The 21,667-nt window shown below is 40.1% G+C and overlaps 1 protein-coding gene across 1 annotated transcript in view; it reads left to right on the top strand.

The window, feature by feature from the left end:
* Positions 1-21,667, top strand: part of DIAPH2 (diaphanous related formin 2) — a 346,935-nt gene that overhangs the window by 219,732 nt on the left and 105,536 nt on the right. Inside the window, exon 26 of the mRNA XM_081897572.1 lies at positions 15,166-15,301. Within this exon, the coding sequence (XP_081753698.1) occupies positions 15,166-15,301 (136 nt within the window). The remainder of the gene's footprint in view (positions 1-15,165; positions 15,302-21,667) is intronic.

Below are 21,667 nucleotides of genomic sequence, written 5' to 3'. Positions count from 1 at the left end.
CATTACTTCTGTGAACCATGTTTGTTTCTTGTGTTTCTTCTTATTGCTTTGAATTACTTTCTTATATCCCATATCTCAAATTGGCATTGAAGGGATAAATTATTCAACCTGCATAGATTTCATCACTACAGGCTGTTCTCATGTTTTAGAAACCATGTGGTGTTTGTCTTATGAAGTGACATCATTTTACAGAGAATGATGAAATAGGTATTTTATGGTCAAGTACACCTCAGGTGCTCCTGACCAACATTTTGTATTTGTTCTTTTGATGCCTTGAATTCTTATGTTGTGTGACAGTTTCTTTGTTTTAAAGACAAATAAATACTGGGGGCATAATCATGCCCTAACCTTTTCTTTCTCTTCGGAAATAATGGAACATGATATTACTGCTTTTCTTCCTAAATATATTTTTACATGATTGCTGTCTTCAGGTTTTTCCCATGTTAGCTAGTTTGTACACACTGAGTACAGCTAAGTTCTATAGAATGGTAGGTATAACTGCATCTGTGCCATAAAGACTAAATGAAGGGTATACTGCTGCAATTATACAAGCAATTCCATTGTTTTACATAATCATCATTCACATTATACCTTAGCACATTTTTTTAAAAGCAGCCAAAAGTGTGGTAGGTGGGGGTATTAAAGAAGTATGTTTAAACATAAATCTGCAACATGGTTACAACCCAGCACTGGTAACAACTCATAGAAAGTCAACTTTAAGTATAGATCCCGCAGAGTTATCACTTGGTCATACTTAAACAATTTTTGGAGTGGAGAGAATGTATATTTATTAAGTGAAATGAAAGCCTTAGGACAGTTAGTCTTAAGGATTACTGAAATACCGAATAAGCTATATACAGAAAGGGAGGTGGAGTACAGTGTTAAGCACAAGTTGTGAATGGCATTTCTCTGCAGAATGTGGTTTTTATCTTGGGAAATACAGTGGTACCTCGGGTTACATATGCTTCAGGTTACATACACTTCAGGTTACAGCCTCTGCTAACCCAGAAATAGTGCTTCAGGTTAAGAACTTTGCTTCAGGATGAGAACAGAAATTGTACTGCGGCGGTGCGGCGACCGCAGGAGGCCCCATTAGCTAAAGTGGTGCTTCAGGTTAAGAACAGTTTCAGGTTAAGTACGGACCTCTGGAACGAATTAAGTACTTAACCCGAGGTACTACTGTAAGTATTTGGGAAAAGGATAATAGTGGTAGGTTATCCCTGCCTTATAGTATGGCAGGCCTACAAACAATGACTGAGGCAGGGACTGAAAACAATATAAATTTCTGTCTTCAAACCTGCAGCTATGGTCAAGCCAAGTCTCACTCCAGATGTCCCTTCCGTTTATACTTTTGGGTCCCTCACACCTGTCTCAACTCATTCTGAATGCTCTTCCCATCCACCTCTCTCTTTCATTTGCTTGTTAGGATAATTGTCCATTGTACCACTGATTTCTTTCTGTCTTTCATTAAAATATTTTCAAGAAGTTAATAAAGACACATTGCACCGTAGAATTAAATGCACAACAAGCATTTGAGAAGAAATTGATAGCTTTATCAACTGGCAATGGAGGCAGATGAGCTTTTGTGAAAGATGTTCAAAAGCTAAGCTGCTGTTTTATGTCAACAACAGACATTGTGAGTCAATCAACATACAGAAGATTTGCTTTAGGGTTATGTCATGGGATGAAGTTTGGCTGTTTGTACTACAGAAGAATATAATGGTAAACTTAATGCATTTTTAACTCAATCAATTATGATTCTCAGCAAGTAATGCAGGGTCTCATATTATTAGTTCATGGCCTATCCACATCTGGATGTAAGACTCTAGCTACAGCAGGATTGCAATCCTTCTTTAGTTACTGAAGAAGAATGGATTTGTTTAACTTTCTGCATTCTATGTTGGTGTTTCCTGCAGGCTCTTGTTCTTATTCCTAAAATCTCCTATGAGGAACCACTTTTGTCATTCCCCCCCCCCCCCAATTGTCATGTCATTGTTCTTTGCATAGTCTTTGCTCTGCATGTGTCTTGAATGAGAATGAGCTCATATTGTCCCTTCCTTACCATAGGATCTATCTATCTGAAGACATAGAGCAAAACCACATGCCCTATAGAAATAATATGAATGTAATGCTTGTTCTGAGCACCTATGTCTGACAGAGAAGGTCCAGAATATTTATAAACCTAAGACTGTCCCAACAATGGAACACAGGTTTCACAATTCATTCTAATAGCAACATGAGAAGTTGCTTTATACCAGGTCAGCCTATCTGTGTATCTTGTCCAGTAATATTTATTGTGACCAGTAGTGGTCCCTCTCCCAGCCCTGCTGCCTGATCCTTTTAACTGGAAATGCCAGGGATTGAACATAGGACTTTCTTCATGCAAAGCATGCTTTCAACTTTTGAGTTATTGTCCCTCCCTAATAAAAGGTGTTAAGGGCAATTAATGAGGTATTGCAGTTGTGCAGCCTTCTGTTTCATTTCAGCAGGAAATTCTGTGCATGCCCTGATAAAATGGATGGGAGTCAGGAAACAGCAATGGTCTAGTATTGGCATAAGGAAGCCTGAATTTTAGTCTTCATCTTTAACTATTCAATATCTGAAGGTGACTCTATTTTGAAGAAAAAACAAGAGATTGCTATCAGACAGCTCAAATAAAGTCCTATGTTATAACTGATCTTAATCTATGATGGAAGTTGTACAGTACAGTGGTACCTCGGGTTACAAACACTTCAGGTTACAAACTCCGCTAACCTGTACCTCGGGTTGAGAACTTAGATACAGGATGAGAACGGAAATCATGCACTGGTGGCGCGGTGGCAGCAGGTGGCCCCATTAGCAAAAGCGCGCCTCAGGTTAAGAATGGTTTCGGGTTAAGAACGGACCTCCGAAACTAATTACCGTATTTTTCACCCTATAGGACGCACCAGCCCATAGGACGCACCTAGATTTGGGGGGGGGGGGAAATAAAGGGGAAAAATTATTTTCCCCCCCGGCGCGGGGCTGGGGAGGGGGGAAGCCCGAGCTTCCCCCTCCCCCAGCCCCCAGAACGGGACCCAGGAGCTTGCGGGGCTGGGGGAGGGGGAAGCCCTCCGCCAGCCTCCAAACCAGGTTGGGAGACCGCGGGATGGCTTCTCCCTCCGCCAGCCTTCTAACCAAGTCGCGGGACAGTGGGAAAGGCCCGCTGCGCCTCTCCCGCTGTCCCCCAAGTTTGCGGAGCTGGCGACAGGGAGGAGCAGGCTTCTCCCCCCCCCCCCCCCGCCAGCCTTCTAACCAAGTCGGGAGACAGCGGGAAAGGCCCGCTGCACCTCCCCTCTGTCCCCTGAGTTTGTCGGGCTTGCGATGGGGAGGAGCAGGCCATAACCATAAATATCCCAAACAGTAAAGTTAAAGAAATATGGTGTTGTGAGTCAGTCTTGGTGGTTGCTTGCTTCCTAAAGTGCTACAGTCCTTTCTGTTGCAATTTAGCATGTATTTAGCAAAAATAGGGAGAATAGCATATTGCTTTAGATGGAAAGGGGAAAGTCTGTGTTGTCTTCAAACTGTGATCTTGGAAGTCCTAGAGTTGCATAGAATTTTATCAGGGATTCAAAAGGCAATTAATAATTGCATACCATTTTTTTTAAAAAAGACAGCTTAATTACCCTCTGCAGGGCAGTACTGGGACTTCTAGGGTGCACACCTAGTAAATCCAATGTTATGGCGAAACCAGCATTGAGTTGTAGCCCAGTAGCAGCAGCTAGGGACCCAAGTTTGAGAAACACTGTCCTACAGCAAGCTCTAAAGTTCTCTAGACTGCACAATCATGTGACAGGACACAGATGTGCTCCTTGAAAGGTAAGTGAATGTTGAGTGCCTTCTCTGCTTGGGAAGGGCCGTGATGCAGAAGGTCCCAGATTCATGCTCCAGGATGGTGTTTCCTTGCAACCTTCAGAGACAGCTTTCGTGGACAGTCTTTGCCTGTTAGTGTAGACAATACTGAGTTAGTTGGGTCAAATGTATCCTATTATATTATGTTCACTGTAGGCCAGGAGTGGGAAGCCTCAGGCATGGGCGGAAGGGTGGCAACTGTGCTTCTTGGGGCTCTCTGTCTGACCCTTGCAACTCTTCTCAGGCCACATTACTTCTCCCCAAGTCACATCCATTCCAAGCTCTGTTGTACACCCAAATGCTTTTGTGTAACTCAAATATGACCTTGAACTATGACAATTCATCTTGCTTGCCTGGATAGAAAGGTGTGTGTGTATGTGTGACTGTATAAACTTCTGATTTTTGCATGGCTGAAATGTAGACAGTCTGAAAACCACAAGCCAGCATTATGGAATCAATGTGGTAAATACAAATCAGGTGCCAGTAGAAAATTAGACAAAGTGAGATTAGGGAGCTTTAGACATATGTAATATTTTAAGGAGGGGCCAGAAGTACAAGATAATAGCTTGAGGAATATAGTGCAAGAGGCACAAAAATAGAAAAGCCTTTTAAAAATAAGCAGTTTTAAAACAATTATCCTGTGTATTTATGGGGTGCATATGTTTACCATCATCACAGGCATCTGTGCATGGTTACCAGTTTTGGAAAACCAAGAATGGGACATTTATTGAACAAACATTGAAGGAGACATTTAAGGCAAAGCAGTATAGCACAGATGTTTCCCCATTAACCTGTGCATCTGTATTTATGCCTACACTATGCTCCACTGTGATTCCACTCAGCTTCCTCCAAATCTTTTGTGCTTGTGACATTTGCATGTTGGCATTTGTTTAAGGTGGGACTACTAATTCGTTAGGAGGGTTATAGTTAAACAGTCTTTTCTTTATTTAATAAATGCAGTTCTTTTTTAGGAGGCACTCTAGGGTTTGCAGTACTGGCACCTCTTTCTTTTTCTTTTTCCTTTGTTTCTTAAAAAGTGTGGCATTTACTGTAACAACTTCATGGTGAGTACCAACACCTATTTTTCTAGGGGGGAAAGCACTGAATAAATGAATAAATTTATTAGAATGGTCCAACGCATTTGATATTAAAGTGCTTCTGATTAGCAAACAAGTTTAGGATATATTAAAAAAAATTCCTAATCACAAATTGAGATTCTTTGGGAAATGACATGATATGAAGTTTATAATTCAGTTTATAAGTTTATAATTTATAATTACCATATATACTTGAGTATAAGCTGACCCAAATATAAGCTGAGGCACCTAATTTTAGCACAAAAAACTGGGAAAACTTATTGACTTGTCCTGGTGGTGGTGGCAGCGGCAGGACACAGCGGCAAAGGCAGAGGAGGAGGAAGGAGCAGCCTGAAAGAGTTCCTTTCAGGCTGCTTTTTCCTCTGCCGCCGCCTCTGCCGCTCACAAGAGCAGGCATAGGAGCCACGGTTGGGAGAGGTGCAGCGCAGCACCTCTCCCAACCGCAGCTCCTATGCCTGCCCTTGCAAGAGGCAGGCAGCGGTGGTGGGAGTCGAGGCGAGAAAGGGCTCCTTTCCGGCTGCTCGTCCCTCCGCCGCCACTGCCCATCTCCCTCGAGTATAAGCCAAGGGGGGCTTTTACAGCATAAAAAATGTGCTGAAAATGTTGACATACTCGAGTATATACAGTAAGTGACTGTGTTAAAAATAGAATGATTAAGAATATGAGGCACATTTCACTGAAATTCCCCACAGGAAGATATCAAGTTGGAAACATTAGCTTTATGATTGGAAAACACTACAGAGCACACAATCCAATGTTTTTTTAAGTTCTCCAAATCCCTAGTTAGTGACACTTGTCTAAGTTGTCAAAGTTAATGTTACAAATCCTCCAATGGCAATTCTCAAGAAGATTCAGGAAGAAGGCAGGAACCATCTCTTCAAAAAAATGTAGATAAAATCTGAGAGTTGGGTGGAGCTCAGCCATAGTTTGAGCTCTTTTAGCATAGTAATGAAAGTGGCACTTGCATACCATACCTAATCTCAAATAAAAGCAGTGACATTTCGTGGGGAGCAGGAGAGATGTGTGTGGCGATCACACAGGGCCCCCGGATGTTTGACAGTCTATTGATCCCTATGCCACCACTGTGCTCACTTCCCCGCTGCCACCAACCCATTACTCTCGGGTACACCCTGAGTCCAGACAGTTGTTAAAATTAAACCAAATAAACAAGTTTATTTTAAAAGCGTTAACAAGTTTATGATTTCTCAGATAATATTCCTGTCAGTTTCTTAACCTTAGTTTCTTTACCAGCCTATACCTTCCTAATACTGTACCTTCTGACTGATTATCTCAACTGTTTGACTGACTCCTCTTAACAGATTCTCTCACTCTCTCACATCAGACTAGCCCAACTCATAGCCCTCTCTCTTCTCTAACTCCAGACTCACTTCTTAACAACTCGAACTCCTCCCCTTGGGTTCCTATAGGTTAGTCATTTTACCCTTAGTTAACCCTTTCCTTATGAACCCAGTATGATGTCACACACCTAGGAGGACAAACACCACAATGTGTTTGGGTGATTTACAGATGACTGCTTGTAAGTTAAGAGGACAGTGGGCTGCAATAGTGACTTTGCATCAAACGACTTAATTAAGCACACCTTTTTGTGCTAGGAATTCCTACCATCAGCCAAAGGAAACGTTGGGTTATGGTAAACGTGCACAGCGGGTTAGTTGGTTTGAGAGATCTACAAAACTAAATGGAGCATATTTGAAGGCGGCTAAACTGGGATGCACTTTTCTCATCATCTTCTATTTGTGAAATGCCACAGTGTTTTTTATGTATTCACTTTTTAAAAAGACTTGTAAACATGCTTGCATTAGTAAATATATGCAGAATGACTGGAAGTAGCATAATGTCAAGGCAATACAGATACATGCATGTTTCCATTGAAATAAATAACAACTTGATAAGAATGCAGTTTGCACAATACTCCTTGCTTGAAAGAGAAGATTTGATTTTAGATCTTTCCTCCCCCAAAGTTGACCTACAATGTGCTGTATATAGGGCTGCATTTAAATACTGTTTAAAGCTTCAACTGGTGCAGAATGCAGGGACCTGGCAAGTTCTTGGAGCTACCATATTTTTCGCTCCATAAGATACATTTTTCCCCTCCTAAAAAGTAAGGGGAAATGTGTGTGCGTCTTATGGAGCGAATGCAGGGGGGAGGCAGGCAAGAAAAGCCCCCAAGAGCCGCACACAAGCTCCGCGCAGCTTTCAGGCTTTTTCCCAGGAGGAAGAAGGGGCTGACGCAGCCAGTCAGTCCCTTCTCCCTCCTTGTAGAAAAGCCCGCAGGAGCTGCGCGCTCCTTAAAGGGTGCGCGGCTCCTGTGGGCTTTTGCGGGAGGTGGAGGAATTGCCATAGCCTTGTGCAGCCTCTCCCAGCTGAAGAGGTTGCACGTAGCTAAAAAGGAAGCCAAGACAGCCAGCGGGATGGATCCCACTCTCTGTCTTGTCTTCTTTGTTCTTTGGGGCTGGGGGGGAAACCCGGGCTTCCCCCAGCAGCCCCGAGAAGCTATGGGAGAAGTGAGCAGGCTGCGCACAGTCTGTCCGCTGCTCTTTGGGGCTGGGGGGAGGGAAATAATATTTTTTTCTTGATTTTCTCCTCTAAAAACTAGGTGCGTCTTGTGGTGTGGTACGTCCTATAGAGCGAAAAATACGGTAAGCAATTAGAGCATGTAACACCTGCCCTGGTTGCTAGTGTTTTTCTGAGTCCAATTAAAGTGTCGGTTAGCCTGATCCCAAGCAACTTAGGGTTTTAAATGTCATTTGAAGACCTACCTTCAGCTATATGAAGCTGCCACAAAGATCCATCAGGTTGGTCGGCACAATAGACAGAAGGATGTTTTATGCTCATTGTCCCATCCTTAGGAAATGCCATTTCATTGGAGAAACACCCAACCCTTTCCCCAGCTATGTTTAAATGGGCTTTAAAATCCTGTGTGTTTCAGTTCACTTCTAATTTAATTCGTAATATTCTGCATTTTACAAACAGTAGTTTTTGCTGTTTTATGTTTGGTTCATATTGAAATGGAATGTTTACACTGCTGCTTTCATTAATTGTATGTTATACATCTGAAAGCAGCCCTGCTTAGGGAATTTTTAAATGTTTGAAGTTTTATCGTGTTTTTACTATTCTTCTGAGAACCGCCCAGAATGGCTGGGGAAACCCTGCCAGATGGCAGGGTATAGTAGTAGTAATAGTAGTAGTAGTAGTAGTAATTATTATTATTATTATTATTATTATTATTATTATTATTAGTGGGGGCACATGTAAAATGTATTGGGAATACTTTTTCATTTAAAGACAGTATAGGAAAAGAAATTGGCAGTAAATAAATAAGTACATAAATAACAATAAGCATAGCACATGCCACACACATTTCTTATCAATCGAGTTGGTATCCTGCTTACTCAACTTATGTTCCATCATCCAGTAATAAACTTGCAGCAATGATGCACTTTCTCTTCTGTTTTCTCACAGGTCTCCTTAGCTTTCACTACCAAGAAAGTAATAATAATAATTCATCATCATTATCTTGGTTGGGATGGTGTTGATGATGCTTTCTGTTCATATGAAAAATATGATTTTATAAATAATTCTATCAATGGCTAGAAAGTCATTTAGGTAACAGTACACAGCACTCGAGAAAATCCATCATGTGCATTGCAAAATATTTGAAACTTGCAGGTCTTTCTATATAATTCAAAAGCATAGTTACAACTATTTCTGAAGAATCTGCAATGAAGTTACCAGAAAGAATGAAAACCTTTACTTTTGATCATTACTTTTCTCTGGGCTAGGTTTTAAAAAGATAACTAAAAACACTGAATGCTATCCTTTCATCTTCCAGCCTGTTGATCTGGCATGATTCCTGTGTGTGAGCCATCTTGCAAAGAAAGTATTTTTTTCTTTTAAATAAATAATACAAAGTAACGGCAAACTAAACCATCTGAAAGTTTTCATTTCTTTAAAATCTTCAAATAACTTAAATCTTCTAAAAGTTGTTTGTGTGCCTTTCAGTTACTCATCTGGGATATCATTCTGCTGTATATGCTGTAAAAGGACTATGCAAGTCAGAAATTTAGGTATATTAAATTTGTACACTGCTTCTCACTAATAAAATTCAGAAGTGGTTTACAATTAAACTACAAATGCAACAACAAAATCATCTAAACATTTTAAATCAAATCTAACTATACAGTCATATCATTGGTGCTGCCCAAAAGCCCAGGAAAACAAAAGTGCATTTGCCTTCCACCTTAATGGAGACCAAGTTTTTGCTGGGGTAGGATCTGTATGCATAGAGAATCCAGTAAAGAGACGGCTGTTCCACAGAAGGCCTGTACTGGCCTCTCCACTCTCCAGACCTTGCTTGAAGGTGGCATGCAGAGAAAGGCTTCAGATGATTATCTCAGGATGTGGACAGGTTCATATAAGGAAAGATTGTCATTTATGTTTACTGGTGCCAAGTTGTCTAAGGCTGTTCAATTAGGCATGGAAACTAATTGACAGCCAGTACAGTTGGGCCAGTACTGGTATTATATGTTTATGCCTTCTAGTTCCAGTTAAAGATCTAGCTGATGCATTCTGCACTAGCTACAATTTGTATACTGTTTTCAAAGGCAGTCCCATGTGCAACCAATTGCATAAGTTTATCAAAGCCTGGCTATTTCCATCCAAGCTAGTTTGCAAGGCTACCAGCCGAAGTTTGTAGCAGGTGCTCTTTGTCACTTGTGACTCAAATGGATCTAAGAATACCCCTGAGCCGAGGACACAGCATTTTACTTAAAGCCCATACAGTGGTGCCTCGCAAGACAAAATTAATTCGTTCCGCAAGTCTTTTCGTCTTGCGAGTTTTTCGTCTTGCGAAGCACGGTTTCCCATAGGAATGCATTAAAAATCAATTAATGCGTTCCTGTGGAAACCCCCTTCAGACCAGGTCCGGGGACAGTATGTCCCCCGACCTCTTCTGAAGGCCGGCGGGGGGCGAGTCTTTGCTTCCCCCCGCCTGCCTTCCCGGGAGAGCGGAGAAGCAGCGCTGCCTTCCCGCTCTCCCGGGAAGGCAGGCAGGGGGGAGCAAAGACTTTTGCCCCCCGCCAGCCTTCAGAAGAGGTCCAGGACCTCTTCCGAAGGCGGGCGGGGGGCAAAAGTCTTTGTCCCCCCTGCCTGCCTAACCGGGGGCTTTTAAATCGCCCCGGGACTGTCCGGGGGCGATTTAAAAGCCCCCGGACGGCTTTTGAAGGCAGGCGGGGGGGAGCAAAGACTTTTGCCCCCCGCCAGCCTTCAGAAGAGGTCCAGGACCTCTTCTGAAGGCTGGCGGGGGGCAAAAGTCTTTGCTCCCCCCTGCCTGCTTTCCCGGGAGAGCGGAAAACACAGTGCTGCCTTCCCGCTCTCCCGGTTAGGCAGGCAGGGGGGACAAAGACTTTTGTCCCCCGCCCGCCTTCGGGCGGGGGGCAAAAGTCTTTGTCCCCCCTGCCTGCCTAACCGGGGGCTTTTAAATCGCCCCGGGCAAAAGTCTTTGCTCCCCCCCCCCGCCTGCCTTCAAAAGCCGTCCGGGATAGCGGGAAGCGCTTCCCTGCTATCCCGGACCGCTTTTAAAATGCTGGCGGTGGGGAGCAAAGCCTTTCGCCCCCGCCGGCCTTCCTGGACCTCTTCTGAAGTCCGGAGGGGGGGGAAAGGCTTTGCTCCCCACCGCCAGCATTTGAAAGAGGTCCCCGGAGATTTCCCTATGGGCTTTCGTCTTGCAAAGCAAGCCCATAGGGAAAATCGTCTAGCGAAGCGTCGCAAAAACTGAAAAACCCTTTCGTCTTGCGGGTTTTTCGTCTTGCGAGGCATTCGTCTTGCGGGGCACCACTGTATTTAGATCATTACAGATTGAATACTTTTGCTGAGTTGCTGTCCCATACTGCTGCTTCTAGATCAGCAACCTGCCAGTTAGTGAAGTTCATTCCCCAGCTGAATTTATCACAATATCTTGGTGTGCCAGGAATCATAATCCTTTTTGACATTTCTCTGAAGTTTCATGTCAGATGTGATGTTTCCACACAAGCCAGAAGGTTCAGTGCAAGCAGAGTCTGTTGGTCTCTCTTTTTTTCATGCCCCCTGACTAGGAAGCACACAGTTTATCTGCCGCTTTGGATACTACTTGCTTGGGGTATTTTTGTTGTTAGTTTGTCTTGTTGCTCAACAAACTAAGTTATCTGAATTTGTAATTAACTCCAAGGAGATTACTTGTATATTCAGGTGCAAAAGGAGTGAAATAAAACTAAAACTATCCAGAACTGGATGAATAACAGGTTAAAAATTTTCACCCTGGGCCCTCATACGTTACACATTAACTTCCTATTAGCCATTGTACATTGTACTAATGAACAGTGACAGGAAATGCATTTTCCCTCTTCTTACATATTCTGAGCTTTTTTGAGGAGGGTGTGGGGACAGAGTGAGTTAGGTAAGCTTGAAGGAAAAGTCTTTTTGAGTAGAACAAATCTTTAATATAAGTGCATAATGCATAGTACCTAACTGTATATTTAATATCCAAGGAGGTGTGTACAGTCAGTTCCTTTCTACTTATTTTTAATATTTTACTTCAGAGATTTTTCCCCATAACTGCCTTGGTCTGCAAAACTTTGCTCATCAAACCTCAGGACATAGCGTATATGATAAACCCATTAATTTTTCTTCTTAGAAAGCAACAAGGCCAATTCTGTTGAATATTAGAGATATATTTGTGTGAATCCTAACAGAAAAGGAGGAACATGGACTTTTTTCTGCTTACTTCAGTAGGTTGCAGCTATAGTAAATACCACAACTAACCAATTTCCCAAGAAAAAGAGATACTTCTCTCTTCAGCTAAACTCACATGAGATCTCAGATAGTTTTAACACAAAAAACTAAAGCTTGTTTTTGTTGTAACTTCTGCTTTTGTTACAATCATCTTTTTTCTGTTTTGTTTTTAATCATTAGGTGTGTGTGTGTGTGTGTGTGTGTGTGTATATATATATCTGATTTAGCAAGTAGATAAAATTATAATAACACATAAAAGTATTCCCTCTTTTGGACATCAAATGCTTTTCCCAACTAATTTTTGGTGCACTTAATCCTTTCTCATTTCTACCCAATTAAATGTAATTGTTTTCTAAATGACTCAGTGATATAGCCTCACCAACCTTGTCTACTTAGCTGTTCATTCATTATTATTTTTTCTTGCATGAAAAAAGGGTTCCTAACAACTGCTCTAAAGTTATTGTTTTTCTTGGTTCTTATCTCCCTCAACCTAGCATCCTGGATAGAAAGTAGAATTTTTAACAGGAGACTTTGAAAGCAAAAACCAATAAACAGTAATTTGGGAAAGATAAAGTAAGTTTAGTTGCTGGGCTATGCCAAAACAGACTGCAATGTGGGTGATTTCAGTTTGCTCATTTATATCCAAGAAGGCTATGCCCATTCAAAACTAGCATCTCAGAACAGCACCTGTGTTAAACACTTCACCCTGAGGGACTTCCTCTGGTTTTGAAGCTTTCATGTTAGCAGTATTTCCCAAATATAATAAAATATTATCTTATTTGTGAGGTTTGGATTTTCTGTTTACCCTGGAAAAAGATTCTGAGATAAATGCATTTACTATACATTTAATTTCAGTTGCTTCAAAATGTAACTCTACTTTGGAGAAAGCACTTGGTCTCAGTAGCACCCGACTTTGTTAAAGGATAAACATTCATGCTAATAGAAGCATTCGTTTTCATTGCCTTTTACCCTTAGAGAGAGAAGATAATTTGAATGAAATAGGCAGATAAAGAGGTAATCTGGATTTTATTTTATTTTTGTAAGGAAAAGCTTAGCATTTTTATTGATCTTATATGCACATTCTGAATCCTAATATTAGACTTCACCTCCTGTAAGTTTGTCCACAAAGCTCATCAAGGGAGATTCAAATGGCTTAATTCATATGCCATTAAATTTAATGGTTGAGGAAAAGAGAAATTACTGACTTTTCATAACAGATTTGACCCCAAGGCATTTTAACGTTTATATTTACTGGTGTCCACCTTTAGATAGACAAGTATAGAGGCAGGTGACACAATTTGGAATGTGTTTGCAAGTGTCTCCCCCCCCCCCCAACTGTTAAATTGCTTACTTCATTTAATTGGCTTCCTTCTTAATTTATATACTATACTACATTGTGGTCTGTTTTTCTAGCACAGACTTTTCTGTTCCTGTAGTATGTCAGATTCACTATAGACAAATCAGTCACTACAGCAGCAAAGACACTAAATATTTCTGAGTTGTCCTAGATGAGACAACCAAAAACCTCTTTGACAAATGAGCAGACCTGGCATTGGCTAACTTCTCTTACAACTTTTTTTTAAATGACATTCTAATTCAGGGTGAGTTTTAATGTATAAGAGTAGCTTATATCAGTTTATGGAGATTTCCAAAGACATGAAGCATTTGTGGAAGTTTATTTTTAAAAACCTAAAAAGGCACAGTTGTTATTACTAGGTGTAATAATAATAATAATAATAATAATAATAATAATATCCTACCAATGAGTTTTGATATCCACCCAATGGGCACAACATAAGAACAAATTTAATTGTTAAAGTGGTGACCAACTGCTGGTGTTTGGGAGGACTCAGAACCTTTATACTGACCAAGTTCCCCATGTGCTTCACTGCACAGATAGAACTCCTGTAGGAAGTAGAGTTTGCACTTGACTGAAGTTGAGAAGGCATATCTGTGAGTGCATTCCTTGGTGTGTTACAAGCTACGCTTTAAGGTGTGTTTTTATGATACCTATATAGAACATAAAGAAAAGGTTCTAGGTTCTTCCATTGATAAATAATTTAAAGGTTTACTCCAAATAAAAGTGGTGTTATGAACCATCATTGCCAAAACAAGATGACACCTGATTGGCTCTCTAAATACTCATTTTTCTGGTTATTTGGCTATAGCTTTTGATAGAATACACATAATTGAACAAACTTTGTTGCATTATATTCTTCATTAGATTATCTTTCCATTGATGTATAATTTTATGGTATTACTCCAAAACAAAGTGGTGTTATGAGCCATCAAACCTCAGAAATACACTTTCTCCAAAAGGTTTCCACAATTTTGGCCACTAGTGTAACATATTATGTGCATAAGTAGGCTTAAACCTCAGCTTATATGTTCACTTTTCCTCTTCCCTTCTTTCCTGTTGTGTTACAATTTCTTATTTGGCAAATCAAACAAGGCAAGCTATGGCATCAGCATTGTTGTACCACTGTGGATGAAACAGAAAACTATGGTTTGTTAAGATCCCATAAGTAAGTTAAAAAATTGCAGTGCAAGAGTGTAAACCGGCCATTTGGTGTGATCCAGACCATAAGAACCTTTATGTGTATTTTAAAAGGTTTAATTCCAGGACCTAAGAGCAACCCCCCCAAAAAAACAACAACAACCACACATGTGTCTGGTCATAATTGCCTGCTAGATCCCCAAAGATGGTTTTGTATATATTAAACGTATTAGTTGTCTTTTCATTTCAAATTATTGTTTGTGATGCGCACTAGTTAGACACATTCCCAAAAAAAACTGGTTGGTAGTGGTTACAACTCATTTGAAAAGACTAGCAATGTTTTTGTTGATTTAAAACTTCACCAAATGTAAGTTTCCAAAGAAAGAAATTTGCATTAGGAAGATATTTCCATGTTTCTGCTATATTGAAACCATAGTCAGGATACAGAAGTTGTACATTTTCTTAGGCATGTATGGACTGCTACATGTTCTTTTGTTTCCTTTGGAGGTATGCCATAGTAGATTAATACCAAGTGTGTGTTGGTTGAGTGGGCACAATGTATTTCTGAACTTCACTTTGAAGTTTATCTGTACTTGATGGGGGACTTGTTCACTTGCTCAAGGTGTCATCCATTAATAATTTTGTAACATAGGCATTTATTTTCCATTACTTTGAATTTCTGTTCTGGTTAGGCTTGTATGTCAAAAAATTTTCAGACTGAAAGGCACAAAGACTTGAAGGGGTGTTTTTTATTGTTAGTTAGAAAACTGTTATTCACCTGGCACCTTCAAAGGCGACATGATCTTTCTCCAGGCAACTAAAATACAACTCAGGTCTATACACAAACAAGGTTTTCTCAATTTCCTGTGCATAAGTAATGGAAAAACACTGTGTTTCACTTTCCTAATGCAGGAGGCACTGAAGGAAAATAACAAGAGAAGAGAGATGGAGGAGAAAATTAAGAGAGCCAAGCTAGCAAAAGAGAAAGCAGAACGTGAGAAACTGGAGCGGCAACAGAAGAAGAAGCAACTGATTGACATGAATAAAGGTAAGTAAGCATTTGTAATAGATCTGATCTGGTTAAGACCACTCTCAGTTGTAAAAAAGACTTAATTGCTGCATTAAAGGTGCAGAAAGAGATAGCATGTCCAGGCATCTTCTCCATGTCTAGTTTTTTTGTTCCTTCTTCCACTGCCATTTCTTACAGTCTTTTCCAAAGCATTTTGTATTGAGTTATTGACTTGTTTTCCTTTGGTACAGTTAAATGTGTGTGTTTTTAAATGGATTTACTTGTTCTAAAAATCACTGCAGTGTTTTAATTTTTTATTCTACAAACATCTTTATAATAGTGGGTGTGCAGCAGTTAACATCTCTCTTCTGTAGTTTGAAGGTTTCCCATTATAAATGGATGCACTCTCAGCAGTGCTCTTTCAAGAGCTGGTTCAGCTGCAAGCCTCACTACAGATTGACAATTGGATATGATAAAGAAAACCTTACGTTAAGATTTCTGGTTAGTTGAAATGACACTATAATGTGTACATCAGCATTCTGTGAGAATGGGCGCAGGAAGGAAAGGAGAGGAAGAATCAATAGGCCCCTAATATCTGTGCTTTGCAGAGTTCCAAAAGACAGTTGAAATGCATGCTTTATTTTCCATCCCTTTGGGTTCCTGAAACGGAGAAGAGAGATGACACAAATATGAATTAGATTGAACGAGAGATTACTTCACCCTGCAGTTTGCTGTTCTCCCTTCTGTGATCATTTCAGTTCTGTTGTGAGGCAGAGCTTAATCCATCCCAATCATAAAACACATAAAAATGCTCAGTGTGTGACTGTGACTTGTCTTTTCTACCCAGTGAGCAAATCTGACAGGATTCAGTTCTAGCAAAAATAACAACATTTCTCTCTTGACAAATCTTATGTAAGATGCCAAGGTGTATTAGTTGAATGGTAGAACAAGCCTTATAATTAGGGTGAATTGAGGCAACAGGACTTCTCAGAATTTGAACCAATTAGATGAGTTTTGGAATAAAAACATTGCACATTAAAGTATCTTTTTTCTATTTTAGAGAAAGACAGCACCTTAGATTCATAGTCTAATATTGCACAAATGAGCTAGTGATTTGCTGTTTGACTCAAGGCTCTAAAAAAGAGAAAAGAATACATGCTGCTGCACCCAAGCTTTTCTCTAATGCTGTAGCTATTGTTTGTATGGCGCCTATCACAAAGCATAGCCCCTTGCTTGTTTTTTTACCCTTCCCAATTTATATTACCTGTTGAGGAGGAAGAGATAGGTTGGGCTATGGGCTTTCACACCTCCTCCTCCTCTTGTCCCCACCTTTCATTCTCCACTGTCTCCCAGAACCAGAAGAGATTGAAGTGGGAGGAGCAAAGGTTACACCCAGGCATAGCTCAGAAAGGGGAGATACATAAGCAGAGGTCGAGTGTGGGGCCTCTTTGTTGCAGCAACTGCCTCAATTGGTGCACACCTAGGAGTACCTGAGAGATGTAGGACTGATTGACATAACTTTCCCTAACTTGTCAGTGTCACTCTGGACATTCTGTGCCTGACAGCACCATGGCACTATATTCGGACCATTTCCATGTTTAAATTTTGCTATTTATTTTACTTCCACTTTGAATTTCTCCCCACTTTTAATATTTTGTTGATTTTGTTAAAAACTACAAACATAACAGAAGTAAAGAAAAAAAGTAATAAAAAAAATAACCTTAAAGCATTACTGGCTGGATTACAAAATGAATAATGAAGTATTGAATCATACAAAGATTCCCTTTTACAAATGAGATATGTAAAAATAAAAGTATTCTTCAACTGTGAATTACCCGTATTTTTCGCTCTATAAGACGCACCAGACCAAATTGAATGACTGAGGAAGAGGCACTAAGGATAACTGGCATAAATGTCTGATAGGGGGAGGAAGTAAGCTTTACAAGCCAGTCCTGTGTATGCTTTTGTATTTACAAGCATCTGCTGTTTAAGGTAATAATAACCTTATTAGAGCACACATTAAAGAAATAGTAACCAATTTAAGTTTAGTACCGTATTTTTTGCTCTATAAGACGCACCAGACCACAAGACGCACCTAGTTTTTGGAGGAGGAAAACAAGAAATAAAATATTCTGAATCTTAGAAGCCAGAACAGCAAGAGGGATCGCTGCGCAGTGAAAGCAGCGATCCCTCTTGCTGTTCTGGCTTCTGGGATAGCTGTGCAGCCTGCATTCGCCCCATAAGACGCACATACATTTCCCCTTACTTTTTAGGAGGGAAAAAGTGAGTCTTATAGAGCAAAAAATACAGTACATCTTTATTGAGGACAATGTTTATATAAAGTCTTAGATGACATTGAGTGGCTATATTCGTATAAGAAATAAATCATGTCATATAGCAAAAACAATTTTAAAAACCCATTATTCTGAGATCCTCCCTTTAGAAACCTTTAGTTCATGAGATATATTTTCAAGGCAGACAAGTTGCCAGACTAGATTATCAGCAATCCAAATTATTAAGATTGAAGAGCTTCCAGGATTTGGCAGTGGAGCTCTAGGCTGCTGTTGTGACTTACATTCCAAGTCCTGTTCTGTTTCCATATATAGTTTCAAAAGCACAAGGAGAAAAATGCATCAAAAGTTTAGTTAGTTATTAAAGAGATTTCAGAAAACACCTTATTCCAAAATTCAACAGGACATCCTACCACATGTGCTTATAGGTGCCAACTGTGTGGCAGCCCCTCTGATAATATACCTAGGTGCACAAACAGAAGCTGTTGCAGAGTAAGGTGCCAGCCATGTACTAACATTAAAGAAAGTTTGAGCTGACAAAGACCTGTATGGAGGCTTTTTCCATAGAGTATTCCACTGCTTATCATCTATCTCTATGTCTCAATTAGATATCCACCATGACCTTTTGACACTGGACCCTAAAGGAGGCATTAATAAAAAAATTGTGTAATGTAAAGCTGAGTTGCTTTACATAATGTGCTATGTTCAAAATGGGTTAATTGCCCGTTAGCATCTTTTTGTCAAAGGACATATAAGAAACGATCTCATCTGGCAGTCCAATGGCCAGGGAAAGGATTTAATAATGGCAAGAATTTGAAACACTTTTAACAGCCTTCCTGTTAACAAGTGCACATTTGATCTGAATATCTGCTATAGTGAACTATATGCATAACTCAGCATACATAACAATTGTGTGTGTGTGTATGGAGTGGGGGGGGCAATAAATACATAGCCTTTTAAGAAGAGCAAATTCGATGGCAGTAATTTTGATGCAAATGTTATTTAATGTCTCCATTATATCTGATTACCATGACAATTAAAATTACTTTTTAACTAGCAGTGCAAGGATAAATGGAAGAATGAGCTGCTTCAGTCACAATTAGTATTGATTTAATTGTTTTGAAAGGTATATTAACATTCCCTTAGCACAGATGAAGACGGTGGAACGGAGTTCATTACAGGGGGCTGACAGCTATCTGGGATGTCAAGGTACTTTACTTTTGAAAAAACATTTGAATGCCAAAAGCTAAATCACAAGTCACTTAATAAGCTCATATATATATTAATATTAACAAATGACATTATTGCTAATAGCTTCCCTGTACTCAAGGTTGGCCCACCCATGAGGCAACAGGATTCACAGGTACAGCAGATCGAGCCTCCCAGGAATGAATTGCCTGCTACCACCGCCACAGTGGCATCAACAGCATTCCTTGGAGGCTGAATCCATGCCTCCTTGGCAACCCCCCTCTCATGCCATCTTTACAGTGGCTTCTTGGTGAATAGGAGGTACTGATGCTTTTTTCCCACCCTTGTTCCCAATGTAAATCTTTACCCAACCCCATTCATGATCTCAATCTTCACTCACTCATTGTTCTCTGGCGGGGAGTGGGGGAGGGAGGGCGTCATTTTGTGGTTTGCCACAGATGCCAAAATGTACTGGGCTGGCCCTGATAGCCCTTTACACAATGAATGCAACATGTTCATGCCTTTTCAACAGTCCAGTGCAAAGAAACCCTAGTTATAGCTAAATTTGTCAGTATTGCCTTCCGCTTACGAATGCATACAACTGATACACCCCATTACCACAGCATTAGAAGATAGAAGAGACAATGTTCACAGCATAAACTTTGGTTTTACTATGCACCTAAGCCGTTTGTAAATAATTATCTGATTCTAAGATGCCTAGACATCACTTGTTTTCTCTATACTTCTCTACTTTACACCTGATTATTAGTACAGTGGTGCCTCGCAAGACGAAATTAATTCGTTCCGCAAGTCTTTTTGTCTTGCGAGTTTTTTGTCTTGCGAAGCACGGTTTCCCATAGGAATGCATTGAAAATCAATCAATGCGTTCCTATGGAAACCGCCTTCAGACCAGGTCCGGGGACAGTCTGTCCCCCGACCTCTTCTGAAGGCCGGCGGGGGGGGCGAAAGTCTTTGCTTCCCCCCCCCCCGCCTGCCTTCCCGGGACAGCGGAGACTTCTCCCCTGTCCCGGGGCGATCTTAAAATGCTTAAAATCATTATTAATAAAATTTGTATACCATCCTTTATCTGAAGATCACATCCAAACATAAAAATACAAAATGAAAATACAAACTACACAATAAAACAAAAGCAAAACAAATGAATAATGCCCACCTCCATTTAAAAGATCATGGATGAATGAATGAATGTTTGTAATTTTTGTTATGATTCTGCATTGAAAATAAAAAAATTAATAAAAAAATAAAAATAAAATAAAAGGTCATGGAATGTTCAGTCAGCCAAAGGCTTAGTTAAAGAGAAATGTTTTCTTCTGGCGCCTTCATTACATATCTTTAGCCTCCCTGGGGAGAGCATTTCACAAATGTGTTCTTCAACTGATAAGTGGCACGTTGTACTGTGTCTTTCAAGAAGAACGGCTGAGAGAGAACAGTATAGCCGGCATAGAAACATTATGGACACAACATTGCTTTGTGCCCCCTAACCTTGCCTTCACTTGAGCTATCTCTGTAGGCACTCCTTGCAGTAGTTTCTCTCTTCTTGTGGCACATGTTAGTCTGGATTGCACAGGTTGGTGTGTGAGTATCTGATGGTTCCATTTCTGTGTATGGAATTAGCCTTAAATGTTTTTTAGGTTTTGTGCAATTTTGTGATCTTATACAGGATCATGTACAACTTGTAAAGCCTTGTCATTTGCGCTCTCTCTCTGTCTCTCTCTCTCTCTCTCTCTCTCTCTCACACACACACACACACACACACACACACACGTATAAAGTGAATATTTTTACACATGAAAATAGTCTGGAAATAATCTAGGTTAGGAGTAGGGAAATGCATTGTAGCAAGTACCTTTGAAGGAAGGTAAGGAAGCAGTAGATTGCATCTTTATTGAACCATAGGTGTTACTTCCACACACTTTATAGTACAGATGCTCCACTGCAAGTTAAGTCCCTTTGCTTATTTCTGTCTGCTTAGCTTTCATTCAGAGTGCTCCTGAGAGAGCTTCTCATCAGCTCCTGAAGGCATCCTGGGACACCTGTTTCATGTTCACCTCCCTTTCTTCCCATGCAACTTGACAGTAAAATGCCAGATACTCTCTCTGCACAGAAATACTTTCATAAGTCCACAAGATGCCACAAAGAGCTTTCACTAAATGGGGGAAACATATCTGTTGGCTGTATCTTTCTTCACTTTTTGAAACTTCTTTGTTAGATGAGTTGAGCTATACTTGCACACATTTCAACACAGGCACTTGCATCAGGATCTCAGGAAGCTTCCTGGTTTTGCTCCCTGTCTGGGACTGCAAAAAAATGAGTTTGCATGGTATATTTGGTTTAGTGGGGCACAAGTTTTGCAAGCTTACATTAAAGTGGCATTGTAAACCAAACAGTAATAGACAGTAAGTTGCAATGTCACTTATGGCACACAAGCCAGAGTTGTGCTTCATTAAAAAAAAATGTTACAGAATGCATCAAACTCAAAGAAATGTAATAATTCCATCTGTTGGCTTACATTACCACTTTTCTATAAATGAAGAAATGAGAACTTTGAGCAGTATCACAGAGAAAGCCACAAGTGACAATCCCAATTTGCAACTACACAGATTTATTCTATTTAAGAAATAGACTTTACAGCTTTTGACAATGATTTCAGTAGATTTCAACTTGGTAGTATCAATTTGATATTTTTAATAGAATATCTGCAGCTTTCTCTTCATCAGTCTAGAAATTCCTTATATTACTTAAGCAGAGATTCCTTAATTATTGAATTATGTGCTGTAAGAATGTGTGATCAGTTTTATTTATGCAAAGAGAAGAAAAATATTGGGAAGTCTTTATCCATGGATTTAAAATTCCTGTATTCTAACTTATCCACATTGGAATTTGCTTATTATAATATAAAACTAGA

This window comes from Podarcis melisellensis (genome assembly GCF_964234715.1).
Source record: "Podarcis melisellensis genome assembly, chromosome: Z".
In the NCBI taxonomy this organism is placed as follows: domain Eukaryota; kingdom Metazoa; phylum Chordata; class Lepidosauria; order Squamata; family Lacertidae; genus Podarcis; species Podarcis melisellensis.
This window is presented reverse-complemented; position numbering and strand designations above follow the sequence as displayed.